The following is a 20,300-nucleotide window of genomic DNA, read 5'->3' as shown; positions in this document are numbered from 1 at the left end:
ATGAGGTGCAATTTTAACATTCAAAATTAATTTGTAATGAATTACTGAATAACTGCACTGTGCCACTCTTTGCAAAAATTGAATCTCCTTTTTTCTCAAATCTATACGTTTTCTGTTTAAACCCAGTAAAAACATATAAACCAGTATGGGGGGAAATCAGGGATTTCTGAAATACAGCAACCTTCATTCTCAAGCTTGTGGTTAAGATGTGCCTTACCTGTATTTTATGTTATCTTATCTGCAGATGAAGAACCTAGAACATACACCTGACACCTGTGCCACTCTTCTGCATTTGTTAAATGGCTTAATTGTAATTTAATACTACATTACAGATTTCACTTTATAATGACCTGTGTAAATTTGATTTTAGTTTTATTATATGACAGTTGCTTCATTAAAGTTTTCTTCTCTGTTTCAGTACATTTTTCGAGAAGAAAATTTTTGTAAACCGTTCTTTAGTACATACGTCAAGACGACCATGTTTATAATATACTTAATAGGGTTTTTCATTTGGAAGCCATGGAGAGATCAGTGTTCCAAAAAACATGTTTACACTGTAAGTATAAGATTCCCTTATTTTGATTATAATGATTATCTTCAAAAAATGTAGTTAAGAAACTTAAGTTTTTTCTTAGATAGTGATTATAAGAATATATGTTAAGTTAGAATATGATGAGAGCCTTGTCGATCAAATCGGCCCTAGAGAGATTTTGCAAGGCTCAAGGGGTAGAATTTTTCTCAGCCTGGTCTGTGCTTGTTAACAGGAGAGACTGCTTCTACAGGGATGGGATACACTTAAATAGAAAGGGTGTAAGAATATTTGCTGATGCTATCAAGGCATAGTTAGGTTGATCGGAAAACTGCTAGCTTGGGGGGGATACACGGACTAATAGATTAACAGTAGCTACTGGGAGGGGTAAAAGTGATTCTTGCACTTCTTCTATTGAAATGCAATTGAGCAGCAGCCTGGAACGCAATGTAATAGGGATTTCCAGAACTGCTGGCAGTCATAGTGAAACAAGTAAATGCATGGGCTGTGTTAGGGTAACTAAGTAGAAACAGGTGCATGTATACTTGCATGTACACCAATGCTAGGAGTATAGTTAATAAATTCGATGAGCTTGAAGGGCTAGTCAAGACATCAAAGGCAGATATTGTTGAGATATCAGAGACATGGTGTCACAGACATAAGGCGCCTCCGTAGCCAGGTGGGCAGGAACAGCAGTGTGTAGCACATGCTTCTTGATTAGACGGGGGTTCGAGCCCGTGACCACCAAATACGGAGGATGCGGAAAGGTCAGGGAATGACCACCACATAACTCCAGAGCAATATGGCCGTAGTTGCTAATGCCCCTAAAAACCAAATAACAAAGAAAACAAACACAGACATAAGCAGAGCAGAACTAGAATTTGGGGAGTACAATGTGTAGCGAAAGGATAGACGGGAGGGGAGGGTTATGCTGTTAGTTAAGAAACACATAAATTCCAAGGAAGTGCATCCAGTTGATGTTGGTGGACAATGCAATGTTCAGTCTGTTTGGTGTGACATAAGCACTGGAAAGGAAAAATGAGGGTAGGTGTGTGTTATAGGCCTAATGAATCTGATGAGTATAATGAGCAATTGTGCAGAGAAATAGTGGCCCAGTAAATTAGTGTCTTATAATGGGGGATTTTAATTTCCCGGATATTGACTGGAATTTGTGGGTTGGCCACACACACTAGCAAGACTTATTAGCAAGATTTATTGGATGATTGTTTTCTACAGCAGCATGTTCAGGAGCCAACTAGAGGGAGTAATACTCTTGATCTGATTATCAGTAATGATTCTTCATACATAAAGAATCTCCAAATAAAGGAACCACTAGGTGGCAGTGATCACAGTGTGCTGAAGTTGGATTTACTCAAAGAGGTAACTAACATCAAGGGTAAAGGGAAGGGTTTTTGCTTTCATAAAGGTGACTATGGTGGTCTGAGACAGTATTTAAATTCTATACAGTGGGACCAACTGATGATGTTACCAACAGCAAATTCAAAATGGGAAGCATTCAAAGAACTTACCCTGGAAGCTACTAGGCTATACATACCAACTAAGAAATACTGTTCAGGGTTTAGGCTTAAATGGATGTTAGATGAACTAATTAGACATATGACAGAGAAGAAAAATGCATGGGATACATATAAATTAACATGTGACACAGAAACCTATGATAGATATAAGTTGGTCTGTAACCAAGTTACAAAGGAGATTAAGTAGGCAAAGGCAGATTACTAGAAATCTTTGGCAAAGGATGCAAAGAAAAACAGCAAAGAGTTCTTTACTTAGGTAAACTCTAGAAGGAAGAGGATGAATCAGATTGGTCCACTTGATATCAATGGTTCAACTGTTGATCCTGCTCAGGTAGCTAACAAACTAAATGAATATATTGCATCGACATTCACACATGAGGAATTATTCAGGGAGGGGAATGCCAGAGGTGTATTCAAATCTGTAGTAAGCTAGATAATCTTGCAATAACTGAGAGTAAAGTGGACGAGAAATTGTTGAAGATAAACACAAGAAAGGCACCTGGGGTGGATGGATTCTATCCAGTTATATTAAAGGAGACAGCAAAGGAAGTAAGCAAACCCTTAGCCATAATTATGAGAGCTTCCCTGGACTCAGGGGAGTTACCCATGCACTGGAGATGTGCAAATGTGATCCCAATCCACAAAGGAGGATCAACAGGAGACACAGGTAATTACAGACCTGTTAGGTTAATTTCTGTTCCAGGAAAATTAATGGAGGCACTGGTTAAAGAAGCATTGTACGATCATCTAGACAAGACTTCAGTTATAGCTCGAACACAGCACGGGTTTGTTAAGGGGAAGTCTTGTCTGACTAATTTGATTGGATACTATGATGTAGTCACAAAGGAACTGGATGCAAAGATATTCTTTGCATCCAGTTCCTTTGTGATTAATATATATTTGGATCTTAGAAAAGCCTTTGTTACTGTTGCACATGGAAGACTGCTGCACAAATTGGAGCAGTGTGGCATTGGAGGCAAATTGCTGCTATGGATAAAGGGATTGTTGAGTGAGAGAATGCAGAGAGTGGTAATCAATGGACACTGCTCATCGTGGAATAATGTTATTAGTGGAGTCCCTCGGGGTTTAGTGTTGAGTCCATTGTTGTTTTCTGAATTTATAAATGATATTCATGATGGTATATCAGGCTTAATATCCAAGTTTGCAGATGATACAAAGGTTGGCAGGGTTGTTAATGACAGTATACTGCTGCAACAGGATCTAGAAAAGTTGAGCAGATGGTCTGAGAGGTGGCAAATGAAGTTTAACATTGATAAATGTAAAGTACTACATATGGGAAGCAGTAATCCCAGAGTAACATATCAACTCTGTGGTACTACACAGACAGTGATGGAGAATGAAAAGGATCTGGGGGTAATTGCGCAGGCAGATATGAAGTTTTCTGAGCAGTGCAGATGGTCTGCAAGAGTAGCTCATGGTGTCTTGTCAATGATATGCAGGGATAAGGAGGTGATTATCCCCTTGTATAAGGCAGTGGTCAGACCACACCTTGAGTACTGTTTACAGGTCTGGAGGTCTCATTGTAAGAAGGATGTAGAGCTGTTGAAATGAGTACAGAGAATTAGTGAATGAAACAAAGGATTGCTCTTACGAAGAAAGGCTTAAATTTTGCAAATTACAGTGTCTGGAGACTAGGCACCTGCGAGGTGATCTGATTGAGGTGTATAAAGCCTTGAATGTTTGAACATGCTCAATGCTGATGGAATTCTTGCTCAGAATAATCACTTGAGAGGGCATAAATTCAAATTGAGGAAAGACAGTTGTAGGATAGATGTGCGGAAGTTTGTCTTTAGCCAGTGGGTGGTTGATTGCTGGAACAAACTTCCATATGTCGTTATAGAAGTTGATAGCTTAAATAGATTCAAGGCAGAACTTGACAAACATTTGGAATGAGTGGATAGGTGAAATAAGGTTTTTTTTTTTTTTTTTTGGCTGATACTATATAAGCTTGCTTTCTTGCATCATCTGCCTTTGCTAATGCTAACTGTATGCTATAATATAACTTTAATTTCAAATGTGGTGAAACATTGATGATGACATGTAAATGTGATTTTATTTTTATCTTGATTAACCCTAGCATGCAGCTGAAATGGTTGGCTTGTCCTGCTCATAACCAGAGAGGGTAATACTCTTGATGTGGTTATCAGCAATAATCATTTGTGTAGTGTATTAAGAATTTGCAGATAAAGGAACTAATGGGTGGTAATGATAACAGTCTACTGATGTGGAAATTACTTAAAGATATAATTACCATCAGGCATAAAGGAAAGGGCTTTTGCTTCCATAAATGTGACTACAGTGGTCTCAAACTGCTATAAGCTAGTCTGTAATCAAATCACAAAGGAGTTTAGGCAGGCGAGGGTAGATTACGAGAAATCTTTGGCAAAGAATGCTAAGAAAAACAGCAAGGATTTCTCTTTACTTATATAAACTCTAAAAGGAAGGGGATGAATCAGATTGGTCCACTTGACACGAGGAGTTATTAAGGATTGAAAATGCCAGAAGCTTATCAAATTGTAGCAGAGTGCTTAATGATTTTGTAATAACTGAGAGCAAAGTGGAGAAGAAATTGTTGAAGTTAAACATAAGAAAGGCACCGGGTGTGGATGGGACCTATCCAGTTATATTAAAGGAGGTCACAAAGGAAGTAAGCAAACCCTTAGCCATAATTATGAGAGCATCCTTGGACTGGGGAGGTTCCCACAGACTGGAGGTGTGCAAATGTATCCCCATTCATAAAGGGGGATCGAAGGGTGACATGAGTAATTTAGTTTAACTTTTGTTTTGGGTAAAATAAGACTGAAGCAATAATTTGTCTGAATTATTGCTACGCAAGACTGAAGCAATAATTCAGACAAAGCATGGGTTTGTTAAGGGAAAGTCTTGTCTGACAAATTTGACTGGATATTATGATGTGATTACAAAGGAACTGGATGCAAAAAATAATTTTGATATCATATACTTGGATGTTTGTTATTTGATTTTTAGGGGCATTAGCAACTAAGGCCATATTGCTCTGGGATATGCGGTGGTCATTCCCTGACCTTTCCGCATCCTCCATATTTTGTGATGACTGGCTCGAACCCCGGTCTAATCAAGAAGCATGTGCTATGCACTGCTGCTCCTTCCCACCTGGCTACGGAGTCGCCCATATACTTGGATTTCAGGAAAGCTTTTGACACTGTTGCGCATGGAAGACTGCTGTACAAATTGGAGCAGAATGGTATTAAGGGTAAGTTGCTACAATGGATAAAAGGTTGGTTGAGTAGGAGAAGACAGATGATGGTAATCAATGGGCGCTGCTCTTTGTGGACTAATGTTATTAAATGAATGTCCCACAGGGTTCGGTGTGTTGGGTCCACTGTTGTTTTGTATATTTATCAATGATATTGATGAAGATATATCAGGCTTAGTGTCGAAGTTTGCAGATGATACAAAGGTTGGCAGGTTTGTTAATGACAGTAATGGCAGTGTGCTACTTCAACAGGATCTAGATAAGTTGGTAAGTTGCCACTTCTCAGTCAGCAGGTGCTGACTGAGAAGTGGCAACTTCCCAATGCAAAGTACTGCATATGGGTAGAAGTAACCCAAGAGGAACGTACCAACTGTGTGGTACTACACTTAGGGTGGTAGAAAATGAAAAAGACCCTGGAGTAATTGTGCAGTCAGATATGAAGTTTTATGAGTAATGCAGACAGGCTGCCAGGGTAGGGAAACGGAGGTGATTGTCCCTCTGTTTAAGACAATGGTCAGGCCATAGCTTGAGTACTGCATACAGGTCTGGAAGCCTCATTTTAGGAAGGATGTAGATTTGAGCGTACAGAGGTCAATCAGGTTGGGGAGGGGAATGAAGGGATCCTCTTACCAAGAGAGGCTTAAGTCTGCAAATTGCAGCGGCTGGAAACTAGGCACCTGCGAGGTGATCTGATTGAGGTGTATAAGGCCTTGAATGGGTTGAGCCCACTGAATTCAGAAGGGCTTCTTCCACTTGTTCAGATTACGAACCTAAGGGGGCATAAATTCAAATTGAGGAAAGACAGCTGTAGAATAGATGTGTGGAACAAACTTCCATCTGTCGTTAAGGAGGAACTGGACAAACAAAGGGTTACTCTTACGAAGAAAGGCTTAAGTTTTGCAAATTACAGAGTCTGTAGAATAGGCACCGGCGAGGTGATCTGATAAGGTGTATAAGGCTTTGAATGGTTTGAGCATGCTCAATGCCAATGGGATTCTTCATCTTGCTCAGAATAATCAGCTCAGAGGGCATAAATTGAGGAAGGACAGATGTCGGATAGATGTGCGGAAATTTGCCTTTGGCCAGCGGGTGGTTGGTTGGTGGAACCGACTTCCATCACTTGTTGTTGAAGTTGATAGCCTAAACAAATTTAAGGCTCAACTGGACAGGTATTTCGAGCGAACAGAGGGGTGAAATGTGAGTGGTGTGTTTTTTTTTTTTTTTTTTGGCTGATGCTGAATAAGCTTGCTTTCTTGCATCATATGCCTCTGCTAATGCTAACATTTAGAGGGAATGGTTGTGAGAATTTTTTTTTTTTTTTTTTCGACTGATGTTACATAAGTTCATATGCTTGCTTTCTTGCATCACATGCCACGATTACTATTACTATAAGTAACATGCCAGAGTAGCAGAACCATTTTTTTAAAATTTTTATGATTGTGGCTGTTTACACATATTTTACTATCTTTTTCCCCCCCTCTCTCGTCAATAATACTGTATATGTCCTCTAAAAATAATAAAGTTTTCATATTGTTAGAAGATACACAGTTGGACCTCCATATAACGAAATTGATCGTTCGTTTGAAAAAATTCGTTATTCAGAAATTTCGTTACAAAGAAATGTGACCTTTTCAACAATTAAAAATACTATAATTCAACTCAGAAATATATGAAATAAATCAGAAATAAGTTGGAATGAATAAATTTTCTAACGTTTTAAAACAATTAGTTTATTAATACACACATATATTAAGAAATATTTAAGCACTCAAATATATTTTCTTCACACTAAAGGCCTCAACGCAAAGTTTCAAATGCTGCCAACATTTCATGTTTGGAAGGTTTAATATTGCGTTCATTGCCCTTATTTTCATGCAACTCATCTTTGATGTTGTCACTATTTCTTTGAATACTCTCCAAAATGTTGGAGTCACTCAGATATTCAGCTACTATGACATCGTTATCAACTCCTAAAAATTCTTCAAGAACAATTTCTGCACTGATTAAACCTCTCACTTGGAGTTCGCCCCAAGATTGCTCAATGTATTGTAGCAGTTCATCCCCCTCATCGCTGTTAATTGGCGTTTTAGCAAAACCTGCTTTTGCAAAACAATTCTTATAATCATTGTTTCCGTCACATCTTGACTCTACACTTTTGCCAACTCTGATATGCACATCCGCAAATCTATAACAGAATTTATAGGTTGGTTGGTTTCTATTCTCAGTATAATTTTTTTTCAGTAGTGTATTTTCAAATTCTTGATAATGCCTTGGTCCATTGGCTGCAGTTTAGAAGAGGTATTCGGAGGAAAGAAAAGAAGCTTCACACTTGTAAGTTTCGAAATTACCAAGCGAAGGTGGGCGGTGCAGTTGTTGACAATCAAAGCAATTTTTTTTTTCTTTCGTCATCTTTCTGTCCAAATTTAAAATCCACTGTTCAAAAATTTCACTTGTCATCCAAGCTTTTTTGTTGTAGTTGTAGTCCAGCTCTAATGACTTTACTCCTTTGAAACATCGGGGTTGTTTACTTTTGCCTATTACCAAAAGCTTCAGTTTTTCGTTACCAGCCATATTTGCACCAATCAAGACTGTAATTCTTTCCTTACTATTTTTACCACCTACACATTTGTCACCTTTAAAAGTCAGTGTCCTGTTCAGCAAACATTTTAAAAAAATAGGCCTGTTTCATCAACGTTGAATATTTCTTTGGGCTCATAGTCCTTCATAATATTTTTCCAAAACTGTTTCGTTCCAACGGATACAGTCTTCTTCAATTACAATCCCACTTTCACCATTTTAAATTTTAAATTTGTCCAGCCAACCATAACTGGCTTGGAAAGTTTTATGCTCCAGAAAAGATGCATACGCCATAGCCTTTTCTTTTATTAATGGCCCTGATATCAGTATGTTTTAGTCTCGAATCAACTTCGCCCACTGAAAAACTGCTTCATACAGGCATAATTTCGCACACTTCCGACTGGGTCCCGTTTTTCTTCAAACAGTTTGAGAATCGAAACACATTTTTTCAGAATGGTTGACACACTACTGGCAGGGATACCGAATTTTAAAGCAATTTTTTTTTTTTTTTTTTTTTTTTTTTTAACGCCCCAATCTACACTATTAAGCACTTCCACTTTTTCCACTACAATCAAGGATTTCCTCTTAGACATTGTAAGGTTGCTCTCACAGCAGCAAACAAAACTGATTTACAGTCCACTGGTACCTACCATACAGAGACAGGTGAAATTTAGTGAAAGCATGGATGACTCATTTCTGCAAAACAACAGATTAATTTCTGGGATAAAGGAAAATCACTCTCTCCTCATTCTCTAATAGGGTGATTGCAATAGAAAACAGGCTGACCACAGCCAATGTCCATGTTGGGAATATGCCTTAATCTTTGCCAATGGCTGTGGACACATAGATAGCAGTTTCCCAGCACGACTTCTTGGTACAGTAAATGCTTTACGGGCAACACTCAATTTTGGAATACTCTGAATAATTAAACTCCTTTAGCTATTAAAAGCTCAAGTGATTAATTCTTAATCCTTTTAGCTCTTAATTCATGCTTTCTACAGCGTCAGCTCTATTGCCTAAAGGCCAGAGGTGCGAAGAATGTGTATCCAGGTCTCTTGAACTTAGTTCATTATATGGAAATTTTCTTCATTATACGGAAACTATTTTAAATGTAATGACCAGGGAGAAATCAAAAAAGTTCGCTATATGGAAGTTCGTTAAAGAGAGGTCCGACTGTATTTTGTACTAAGTGATAGTACCTTAGTACCTAAATACTAAATGATTGTGGGAGTTATTCGTGTTGCAATGTTAGAAATCTAACATGACTTTGATTAGATGATATTTTGTGGCAAAATATTTTTTCCTGCAAATAAGAAGAGTCGCAATCCAATAGTAATATTGTGCGTTTCTTCTTGAATCAGTGATGCAGTCATTCCCCAAATTAATGTAAACTCACTCTTTGCCAGAATTGTATTACAATTGCAGAATGTGTTATCCTATCTCAGATCCACTACATGTTCTATGGCAATAAAGACAATTTTTTATAGCATTGCTTTATTTTGAGAAATTATGATATTATGAAATAGCTGTTTCATATTTAAAATGACATAAGATGATGACTTAGAATTAACCTTTAAACAAAAAGAATAATGATATGAACAAAGTGAATCATTATAAGATTGCAAACCACCTTAACCAAGAAGATGGAATCTCTGAAGTACAAGTAAAAGGAAAATATATATATTATCGGTGTAATCTACAAAGTTTGAATATGGTAAAAGAAATGGGAGGAATGAGACAAAATTGATTTTTGACAAAAATTGTTAACTGCCAGAACATTATCTTTCCTAGGCACTGGTATTACTCTGTAAATAGACCGATATGATGTAAAATAACCAAATTTCAAAACTTGGGAATATTATTATTATTATTATTAGTCATATGGTGTACGGAAGCCTGAGGCTTATGCTGCACCAGCCAAAAAAAAAATTTTCTGAATTACTCCGAGAGAGAGAGAGAGAGAGAGAGAGAGAGAGAGAGAGAGAAATCACCAAGAATCACCACACTTGATATTGATGATCCTGCTCAGGTAGCTAACAAACTAAATGAATATTTTGCATCGACATTCACACATGAGGAGTTATTCAGCGAGGGGAATGCCAGAGGTGTATTCAACATTAGCAGTAAGCTACAGAATCTTGAAATAACTGGGAGTAAAGTGGAGGAGAAACTGTTGAAGATAAACACAAGAAAGGCACCCGGGGTGGATGGGATCTATCCAGTTATATTAAAGGAGGCAGCAAAGGAAGTAAGCAAACCCTTAGCCATAATTATGAGAGCTTCATTGGACTCAGGGGAGGTACCCATAGACTGGAAATGTGCAAATGTGACCCCAATTCACAAAGGAGGATCAAAGGCTGACACAAGTAATTATAGACCTGTGAGCTTAACTTCTGTTCCAGGAAAATTAATGGAGGCACTGGTTAAAGAAGCACTGCAGGATCATTTAGACAAGACTTCAGTTATAGCTCAGACACAGCATGGTTTTGTTAAGGGGAAGTCTTGCCTGACCAACTTGATTGGATACTATGATGCAGTCACAAAAGAACCGGATGCAGGGAATAACTTTGATATTATATACTTGGATCTTAGAAAGGCTTTTGATACTGTTGCACATGGAAGACTGCTACACAAATTGGAGCAGTGTGACATTGGAGGCAAATTGCTGCTATGGATAAAGGGGTGGTTGAGGGGGAGAAGACAGAGAGTGGTAATCAATGGACACTGCTCATCGTTGACTGATGTTATTAGTGGAGTCCCTCAGGGCTCAGTGTTGGGTCCATTATTGTTTTCTGTATTTATAAATGATATTGATGATGGTATATCGGGCTTAATGTCCAAGTTTGCAGACGATACAAAGGTTGGCAGGGTTGTCAAGGACACTACTGACACTATGCTGCTGCAACAGGATCTGGAAAGGTTGAGCAGATGGGCTGAGAGGTGGCAAATGAAGTTTAACATTGACAAATGTAAAGTACTACACATGGGAAACAGCAACCCCAGAGCAACGTATCAACTCTGTGGTACTACACTGACAGTGGTAGAGAATGAAAGGGACTTGGGGGTGGTTGTGCAGGCAGATATGAAGTTCTCTGAGCAGTGCAGACGGGCTGCAAGAGTAGCTCATGGAGTATTGTCAATGATATACAGGAATTTTTCCAGCAGGGATAAGGAGGTGATTATTCCATTGTATAAGGCGATGGTCAGGCCACACCTAGAGTACTGTATACAGGTCTGGAGGCCTCATTTCAAGAAGGATGTAGAGCTGCTGGAACGAGTACAGAGAAGGGCAACAAGATTAGTGAATGGAACAAAGGGGTGCTCTTACGAAGAAAGGCTTAAGTTTTGCAAATTACAGTGTCTGGAGACTAGGCACCAGCGAGGTGATCTGATAGAGGTGTATAAAGCCTTGAATGGTTTAAGCATGCTCAATGCTGATGGGATTCTTCCTCTAGCTCAGAAAAATCACCTGAGAGGGCATAAATTCAAATTGAGGAAAGACAGATGTAGGATAGACGTGAGGAAATTTGCCTTTAGCCAGCGGGTGGTTGGTTGGTGGAACAGACTTCCATCCCTTGTGGTGGAGGTTGATAGCCTAAATAAGTTTAAGGCTCAGCTGGACAGGTATTTTGAACGAACAGAGGGGTGAAGTGGAAGTGGTTTTTTTTTTTTTTTTTTGGGCTGATGCTGCATAAGCTTGCTTTCTTGCATCAAATGCCTCTACTAATGCTAATGCTAATGCTAAACCAATTACTAAAAACAGTTGGCAAACCATAAGATGGAAGCTTGTTTAGAAGACCTTTATGCCAAAACATGATCAAAAGCCTTTGAGATGTCAAGAGCAACTACTTGTGTTTCACCGAACCTTTCCATTGAATTAGTCCATAAATGGGTAACATAAGCCAGAATATCACCAGTGGATCGACACTGACGGAATTCATACTGGCGATCGTTGATAAGACGGAAGGTTTCTAGGTAGTTTAAGAGTTGGCGGTTAATTGATTTCTCCATTACTTTAGAAAGAGTAGAAGTAATTGCAATGGGACGATAATTGGATGGGAGGGATTTGTCACCCTTTTTAGGAACTGGCTGGATATGAGCAAATTTCCAAGCAGAAGAAAAAACACCTTTGGAATAAGAAAGTGAAAAAAGGCGGCAAAGAATAGGAGTAAGTTCAGGAGCACAGGTTTTGAGAACAAGTGGAGAAATACCATCAGGACCTGGAGCTTTCTTAGCATCAAGATTCATCAAAATCCTTCTGATATCCTTTTGACGGAAGACCACAGGAGGCATTGAATGGAGTGTGTTAGGAATGGTGGGAGGTGTTTTACCAAGATCATTAATACATGAGCTCGAAGAAAAATGGGATGCTAGCAGGTCAGCTTTATCCTTGGCTGAAGTGACAACAGAACCATCTGGTTTGGACAGAGGTGGGAGCAGAGATGAGCAAAAGTTGCGGCCAATAGCTTTGGCAAGAGACCAGAATGCTCGGCTACCATTAGGGCAAGAAGCAAGTTTTCTACTCTTAGCCTGTTCAAACTCTAGTTTGGACTGATTAATAACTGCTTTACAATTGTTGCAAGCTTTGGTGTAGGCAGAAAATGAAACTGAAGAATTAGAAACAAGCCAATTACGATATGCAACGTTCTTCTCTTGGACAGCCTTAGCACATTTATTGGAAAACCATGGGTTAGATAAAGGACGAGATTTTAAAGTGGAGTGTGGGATGAAGGATTCCATTCCTGCAAGAATAATTTCACTGACACGATCTGAGCAAACGTTGACATCAGAAGTTTTGAAACAGTAATCAGACCAAGGAAAAGAAGTCTCGCAGGTCATCCCATTTTGCATTCTTGTAATGCCAAACAATACGAGGTTGGGAATAGCCATCAGATAAAGGTTCTATTGGAGAAGAGACAATCACCAAGTTGTGATTTGAAGTACCTAAAGGACCTCTCACTTCAACCTTGTACTTAGAAGGGTTGTTTGTGAGAAAAAGATCAAGCGTATTGGCTGTATGATTAGGATTGTCCGGTATTCTTGTAGGTAAATGAACAATCTGTGCTAGGTCATTAGTAATTGCAAAAGCCTCAGCATCTCAACCTGCTGGGTCGGTGTGACTAGAAAACGGAAGCCAGCTGGAGTTGTGAACGTTAAAATCACAAAGGAAAATTACCTCATTGTTAGGAAAGTTGGACTGGAGAAAGTCAAGTTGCAAAGAGAGGAAGTCAAAGAGCTCCAAGTGATTAGTGGAGTTGGGAGAACGGTAGAGACAACAGATGAATTTTACACAATGAGGTAGAGAGATTTTAAGCCAGAGAAGATCAAAGAGAGGAGATTCCAAATTGCCAAGTCTCTGACAGGGAATATCAGAACGGACGTATGCACAAGTACCACCTTTGAGGCGAAAGGAATCATACAGCAAATAATTTGGACACCTGAGATGAGCAGTAGTTGAATCAACTGATAACTGAGATTCAGTCAGAAAAAGTACATGGGGTTTGGAAGACTGCAAGTGGAAACAACATCGTTGAGATTAGAATTGAGACCACGTATATTTGTGAAATGAATTAGGAAGTCCTTGGGAGATTTAGATCTTTTCGCAGATAAGCTTGCTCTATTATTTTGACAATTCATGGTGTATTCAATAGTAAGAAAAAGTGGGTGGGACATGCTGTATGAAGTAATGAAATTTTTGGATATGGCGTACATGTGGTAAGAATATACCCAGATCCTTGACATAACGTGGCCTCGACAATGCTCCCCGCATACACACTACTCGGACTCCCTCCAGTCACTATCTGGTAGAGTAGAGGTAGCAAGATTATACACTAGCTGATCTGGAAGCTTTCTAGAGAGTTACCAATAGGTTCAGTCCGGTGTACTAACTAGCGGCCGGCCTGCGAACACCGTTTTAGAGCTGTACCCTCGAAATGTAAGGAATATTGGATCTCGCCACGACGTTCATCATAACCTCAATGGTCATCAATCATACTGCATGATGGAAGAGATAGGGAAGGGTTGACTGGAACTTAGCTCTAGAGACTAAACATGGGTTCCACCACTTCAAGCCTCCAATAAGCAAAGTGGTGGTATTTCACCGGTTGATGAGAGTCATCTACCACCTAGTACTGCCTGGTAACATAGAGGGGCAGCGTTCCTCCATGTGGTGTGGGCGCCACACCTCGACCCCTGCTTACGTTGGTTCACACCTGGGTGGTCACCCACCATGAACTTGTGCATGAAGGTTATACCCAGGATTACTAACAGTCCCACCATCGTGAAGGTGCAAGTAGAGGATTTGGCTGTCATAGACCGTCCGGACTTCCCCGAAATTGGGTCCACTTTGACTTGAGTGTCACCCGAATATCAGTTACATCAGCGTTTTAGACTCCCAGGTAGCAAGAACAGCTTGTCTGGCATATCTGAGAGAATGTCTGTGACAACCTCAAGGACCTAAGGTTTGTTAGCTACCGGAGCAGGATCATCAACAGTTGACCCATCAATATCAAGTGGACCAATCTGATTCATCCCCTTCCTTCTAGAGTTTACATAAGTAAAGAACTCTTTGCTGTTTTTCTTTGCATCCCTTGGCAAGGATTTCTCGTAATCTGCCTTCGCCTGCCTAACGTCCTTTGTAACTTGGTTGCATATCAACTTGTATCTATCATAGGCTTCTGTGTCATGTGTTAATTTGTAAATATCCCATGCATTTTTCTTCTCTGCCATATGCCTCATTAGTTCATCTGACATCCATTTTGGCCTAAACCTTGAACAATATTTCTTAGTTGGTATGTAAAGCCTAGTAGCTTTCAAGATAAGTTCTTTGAATGCTTCCCATTTTGAATTTGCTATTAGTAACATCATCATTTGGTCCCACTGTATAGAATTTAAATACTGTCCAGTCCATCGTAGTCGCCTTTACGGAAGCAATAACCCTTCCCTTTACCCCTAATGGTAGTTACCTCTTTGAGTAAATCCCACTTCAGCACACTGTGATCACTGTCACTTAGTGGTTCATTTATCTGCAGATTCTTAATGCATGAAGAATCACTGCTGATAATCAAATCAAGAGTATTACTCCCTCTAGTTGCCTCCCGAACATGCTGATGTAGAAAAGAATCATCCAATAAATCCACAAAATCCCTGCTAGTGTGTGAGTGACCAGCCCCCAAATTCCCGTCAATATTTGGGAAATTAAAATCTCCCATTATAAGACTCTCTGATTTACTGGCCCACTCTATTTCCCTGTACAGTTTCTTATTATACTCATCAGAGTCATTAGGCCTATAGCACACTCCTACTCTCAATTTTGATCTCCCAATGCTTATGTCACACCAAACTGACTCAACACTACACTGTCCAGCAATGTCGACTGGCTTCACTTCCTTGGTTTTTATGTGTTTCTTAACTAATAGCATAACCCCCTCCCCCCTTCCTATCCTGTCTATCCTTTCTGGAGACGTTGTACTCCCCAAATTCCAGTTCTGCATCCCTTATATCTGTGTGACACCACGTCTCTAATATCCCAACAATATCTGCCTTTGATGTTTTGAGCAACCTAACTTCAAATTCATCAAATTTATTTACTAAACTCTAGCATTGGTGTACATGCAAGTATACCTGCACCTGTTTCTATTCTTAGCTACCCCTAACACAACCCATGTGTTTACTTGTACCGCAATGGCTTCTGCTCATTCTAATAGGAGCAGTGCAGGAATCTCTTTCACCTCTGCCAGTGGCTACTGTCAATCTATTGGTCTTTGTCTCCCCCCCAAGCTAGCAGTTTTCCGACCCACCTAACACTGCCTCGATAGCATCAGCAAATATCCCCAAGCTAGCAGTTTTCCGACCCACCTAACACTGCCTCGATAGCATCAGCAAATATTCTTGCACCCTTTCTATTTAAGTGTATCCCATCCCTGTAGAAGCAATCTCTCCTGTTAACAAGTACAGTCCAGGCTGAAAAAAAATTCTACCCCTTGAGCCTTGCACAATCTTTCCAGGCTGAATTGATCGACAAGGCTCTCTGTCTAAAGGGCATTATAAAGCCCTTTAGGACACTTGATACAATTTGGGATTAAGAACTTCAATACATTATTTAATAACCTTAAGAATTGTAGACTTGGTGATAATGACAATTTATTCTCTCTAGATGTTACCTCATTATATACGAATGTAAACTTGAATACACATTAGATATTATTTGGGATATGTTAAATAATAACTCGATACCGATTAATTATACAAAGATTCCTATTAAGGAAATTTTTCACTTAATTAAACTGTTAATTGAGGCCAACTATATCACTTTTCAAGGCAAAGTGTACAAACAAATTTTTGGTGTGCCAATGGGATTGAGCCTGAGGAGCCTAATATCAGAGATCTACCTCTTAATGATTGAGCACATATACATTTGAAGTCTTTTCAACCCCGTATCACATACTATGGGAGATATTTAGACGATGTTCTAGTTATTACTGAAAGTAGTACTATCCAAGACATTTTATATTCGTTTAATAATATTCATTTTAGGCTGAAATTTACATTGGAAAAGGAGGATATGGATACAAAGTCATTAAATTTTCTAAATTTCACGCTTACTCGGGACTTGAATAAAATCCAATTTAACGTCTATCAAAAACCTACAAACGCTGGTATGCTTCTACATTATAATAGCTATCACCCGTTCACGTACAAATGTTCAACGACGGAATCTGCTTTGGGCTGAAATACAAATATTAACCAGCAGATTCTTAAACAAGGGTTATCCCATTGCTACAATAATCCGAATTAGGGTACAAGCTAAGGATAGGATACAAAATACTACACCAAGCAACAATAGTATCAAAAAATACTTTTTTTCTGTCCCATATGTTGAACAGTGGCACAAACAGCTTAACAGATTCTTTAAAGATACCGAATTTAAAATTGTGACCAATATGGAAATTACACACTATACAGAACAATCGCTCAATCCTTTCCTCGTTCGCAACACAAATTAATGACCCGGTATACAACATTTCTTGTGGTGATTGCGACTTGTCTTATCAGGGTTCGACGTGTTTTCCTTTGAGTATTCGTGTTAATCAACATGCAGCATCCGTTCGGGCTTCTCGTTCAGCAGTGTCAGAATTAGCCTTTCATGCTGTTAACAAAAAACATACTTTTTTATTTAACGAGGCCAAAATATTTAGTGTCCAACGTAATTATACGCGACTATTAATTGCAGAAACAACAGAAACAGTAGCAATTAAATTACTTGAAAATTCTGTTAATGTTCGTCAACCCTATCTCATTTCTGATTCATGGGCTTTTATGTGCATGCATGAAGACAAAAGAGGAAGGAAAATCGTTTTGCTTTTTTCGTTAAATTCTTTTAATTAATTTTCTTATTTTTAATTGCATTAAATTGATTTTTAATTAATTTTTAAACTATTTGTTACTCTAATGTAAGTTTTTCGTTTTAATTTCTGGAGAGTATCATACGGAAGTGTTCTACGTTCTATATTGAGGTTAACGTCTCTTATTATTTTACAAATATATCAAAGTAAGAATTACTCGTATTAATATTTGAAATGAAATTTCTTCTTTTCTGTTAAATTATATTGAAATACCTCCACTCCATTTACTCTATTAAATTCCAACAGTTATTTATTTCTGTTTGTGTGCACACGTGTGCTTAAAAAAATCTTATTATTACTTATTTTGTTATATAATATTTTATTAAAAATACCGTTTCAATCTATTACAGCCACAGAAGAAGGGAGCAAAGCAGCTCCTGAAATATCAGGTGAATAAAATCTTTTTTTTACATATTCTTAAATTTTGCTTTTGTTGTGCTGGTGCAAGGTTTATTAATGATGTTGGGATGCTTCTGGATCATACATTTGCCAGTCAAATGAGTAGTGAACTTCGGAATGACATGAAAATTCTGATATAATTTTTTACACAAGATTATGGCCATTAAAGTAATTCTTTGATTTTACACTAGCAGTAATCTCAGAGTAACTTATCAACCGTGTGGAACTACACTCAGTGTAGTAGAAAATGAAAAAGACCTGGGAGTAATTGTGCAGTCAGATATGATATTCTCTGAATAGTTCAGATGTGCTGCGAGGACAGCTTATGACGTTTTGGTCAGTTATATACAGAAACTTTGCTAGTATGGATAACGAGATGATTATCCCTTTGTACAAGGCCATTGTTAGGCCGCATCTAGAGTATTGTATACAGTTCTATAGGCCTCAATTTAGGAAGGATGTAGATCTGCAGGAGAGAAGGGCAAACAGATTGGTGAAGATAACAAATGGGTGCTCTTACCTAGAAAGGCTTCAGTTTTGCAAATTGCAGTCTGGGGAGTAGGCACCTGTGGAGTGAACTGATTGTAAAGGCAAACTTCCATACATATATCCTGCAACTATCCATCCAGCGTTGTTGATTGTTGAAATAGGCTTCCATCTGTTATTGTGAAATTGGATGGTTTGAATAAATTCAAAGAACTAGACAAATTCTTGGTGTGTAAGGGGATGGGCGAAGTGTGTGTGTGTGTGTGTGTGTGTGCGCGTGCGTGCGTGCGTTCTGATGCCACATAAGCTTGTTTTCTTGCATCATTTGCCACTACTACCTTGGTTTAATGGACTTTCAAGTCTGTTAAATTCCTAGTGTGCTAATGAAATAGAGCAGTTGGGAACTAATGGGTCACAAGTAAGCAAGCATCTCAGTCTTCTTATGTATAAGCTTGCTATCATAATTTTATCTGCTTGCCTGTGCTCTGTTCCTTTGTTTATAACCTTGCTTGCAGTGTATCACCATGGCCCCTATGAAATACTGGTGAAAAGAGAAATGTGCTTTTGAGTGTTATTTGTAAATTAAAGCTCTTAGAGAAGTTAGACTCGAGTGTGTTGCCTTCATCTGTGAGGAATATTGCGTGAGAAAACAAATTGTATTAGATATTGTGAAGAGCAAGGCTAAGCTTAAATAATGACAGGCTGTGTATTCTGTTATTCTTTATGCCCACAGCCGAACAAACTTTACCTTCACAACAAGTTGCACTGGTATTGTTTCAAATAAATGAAATCTGCATTTATTAAATAACTACAGGCAGTTTTAAAAGCAAATAAAATTTAATTATGAAAACGCACAGTTCCAAGCTTGGCAGCGTAAATGTAATGGCCTTTATGCATGCAGGAGGAAAAGGTTTGCCTTCTCAACAAGTTTCATTGATATTGCACTGCATTCACATAATAAAAAACAGACAGTGGTGTTGCATTAAACAGGTTCTTGCATGAAATAACTCTTGAGAAACCATATAAAAATAATTTCAAAACTGTACCAACTAAAGAAACTACATATTGGTCTTTATTTAGGAAGGTACAGAAAACAGATTTTTATCTTCAACCAACAGTTAATGCCACTTTGTTATTTTCAAGATTTGCCTAACAGGCTTGGTACCAGCACACTGGAGTATTAAACAAGTTTTTGCTGATGTATAGAGTTGATGGAAGTCGTCAATAGAAAGCACATGAAAGTAGAAACCAGCATAACCTTGAAGATGCAATTTATTTATGATGCTCCTACCATTAGTGTACCTGCAAGTATACATGCATCTGTTCTTTATACAATATTTGTTTATACAATAGTGCTCAAGTGGTTTATACAATAGGGCTCAACTGCTGTAGGCATATTTAGTGCTGAAGTGAGTTCATCTGGTAAGAAGCTAGCTGAATACATTCGACTTCTTAGCTCTGACTCTGAATACACTTTTTCCTGGTACCACTATATTGTCACAGTAAATTATCTTCTATCTACTACCAACCAATAAAGTCAAGGTAAATAAAAACTTATATTTTAGTGTTTAACTTTATTTCAGTATTTTTAATATATATTACACAGTAACTGTTTCAAATGTCAATTGTCTGGGGTATAAATAGTCTCAAGAAGTAAAAATTTAAATTAACAGATATTTGGCAGTAATATCCATTACTGCCAAATATCTCGTAATTTAAATTTTAACTTAATTTAAATCGAGGATTTGCTGTATTCACTTTCTAATTGCAGCTATAGCTAATTTCAACCAAACCTATTATAAACTAACCTTCACCATAATCCTGCACATTTGGTTAGTGGATGCTATGTGAATTTTCATTCCAGTCATGTCTCTTATAAAAGCTCACTTGTAAGTTATTAAACTACTTGCCAGTTAAGTACATATTAGTTTTCTCAAATGATATTCAGAAACTCGTGTCATTTCAAAGTTTGCTTGTTTGTCTGATGACCGTATATTCCAGGTTTTCCAAATAATAATAATAATAACCTTATATTGGTATAATAAAAGTGTAACTTAAGAATAGGTGTCAGACTGAAAATAAACTGAGTAAACAAATTCATCAGTCTAAAT

The 20,300-nt window shown here is 38.2% G+C and overlaps 1 protein-coding gene across 1 annotated transcript in view; it reads left to right on the top strand.

Annotated features, from left to right (window-relative positions):
- Positions 1-379: 379 nt before the first annotated feature.
- The window catches only part of LOC150075717 (solute carrier family 35 member F5), a 202,303-nt gene continuing 182,382 nt past the window's right edge, over positions 380-20,300 (top strand). The window contains exons 1-2 of the mRNA XM_090387847.1: positions 380-556; positions 17,655-17,693. Of these exons, the coding sequence (XP_090243973.1) occupies positions 380-556; positions 17,655-17,693 (216 nt within the window). The remainder of the gene's footprint in view (positions 557-17,654; positions 17,694-20,300) is intronic.

Source organism: Mastigoproctus giganteus, chromosome 13 (assembly GCF_048544385.1).
Source record: "Mastigoproctus giganteus isolate SK-2022 chromosome 13, ASM4854438v1, whole genome shotgun sequence".
Taxonomy (NCBI): domain Eukaryota; kingdom Metazoa; phylum Arthropoda; class Arachnida; order Uropygi; family Thelyphonidae; genus Mastigoproctus; species Mastigoproctus giganteus.
Note: the sequence above shows the minus strand (reverse complement) of the source record. Positions and strands in the feature narration are given on the sequence as shown.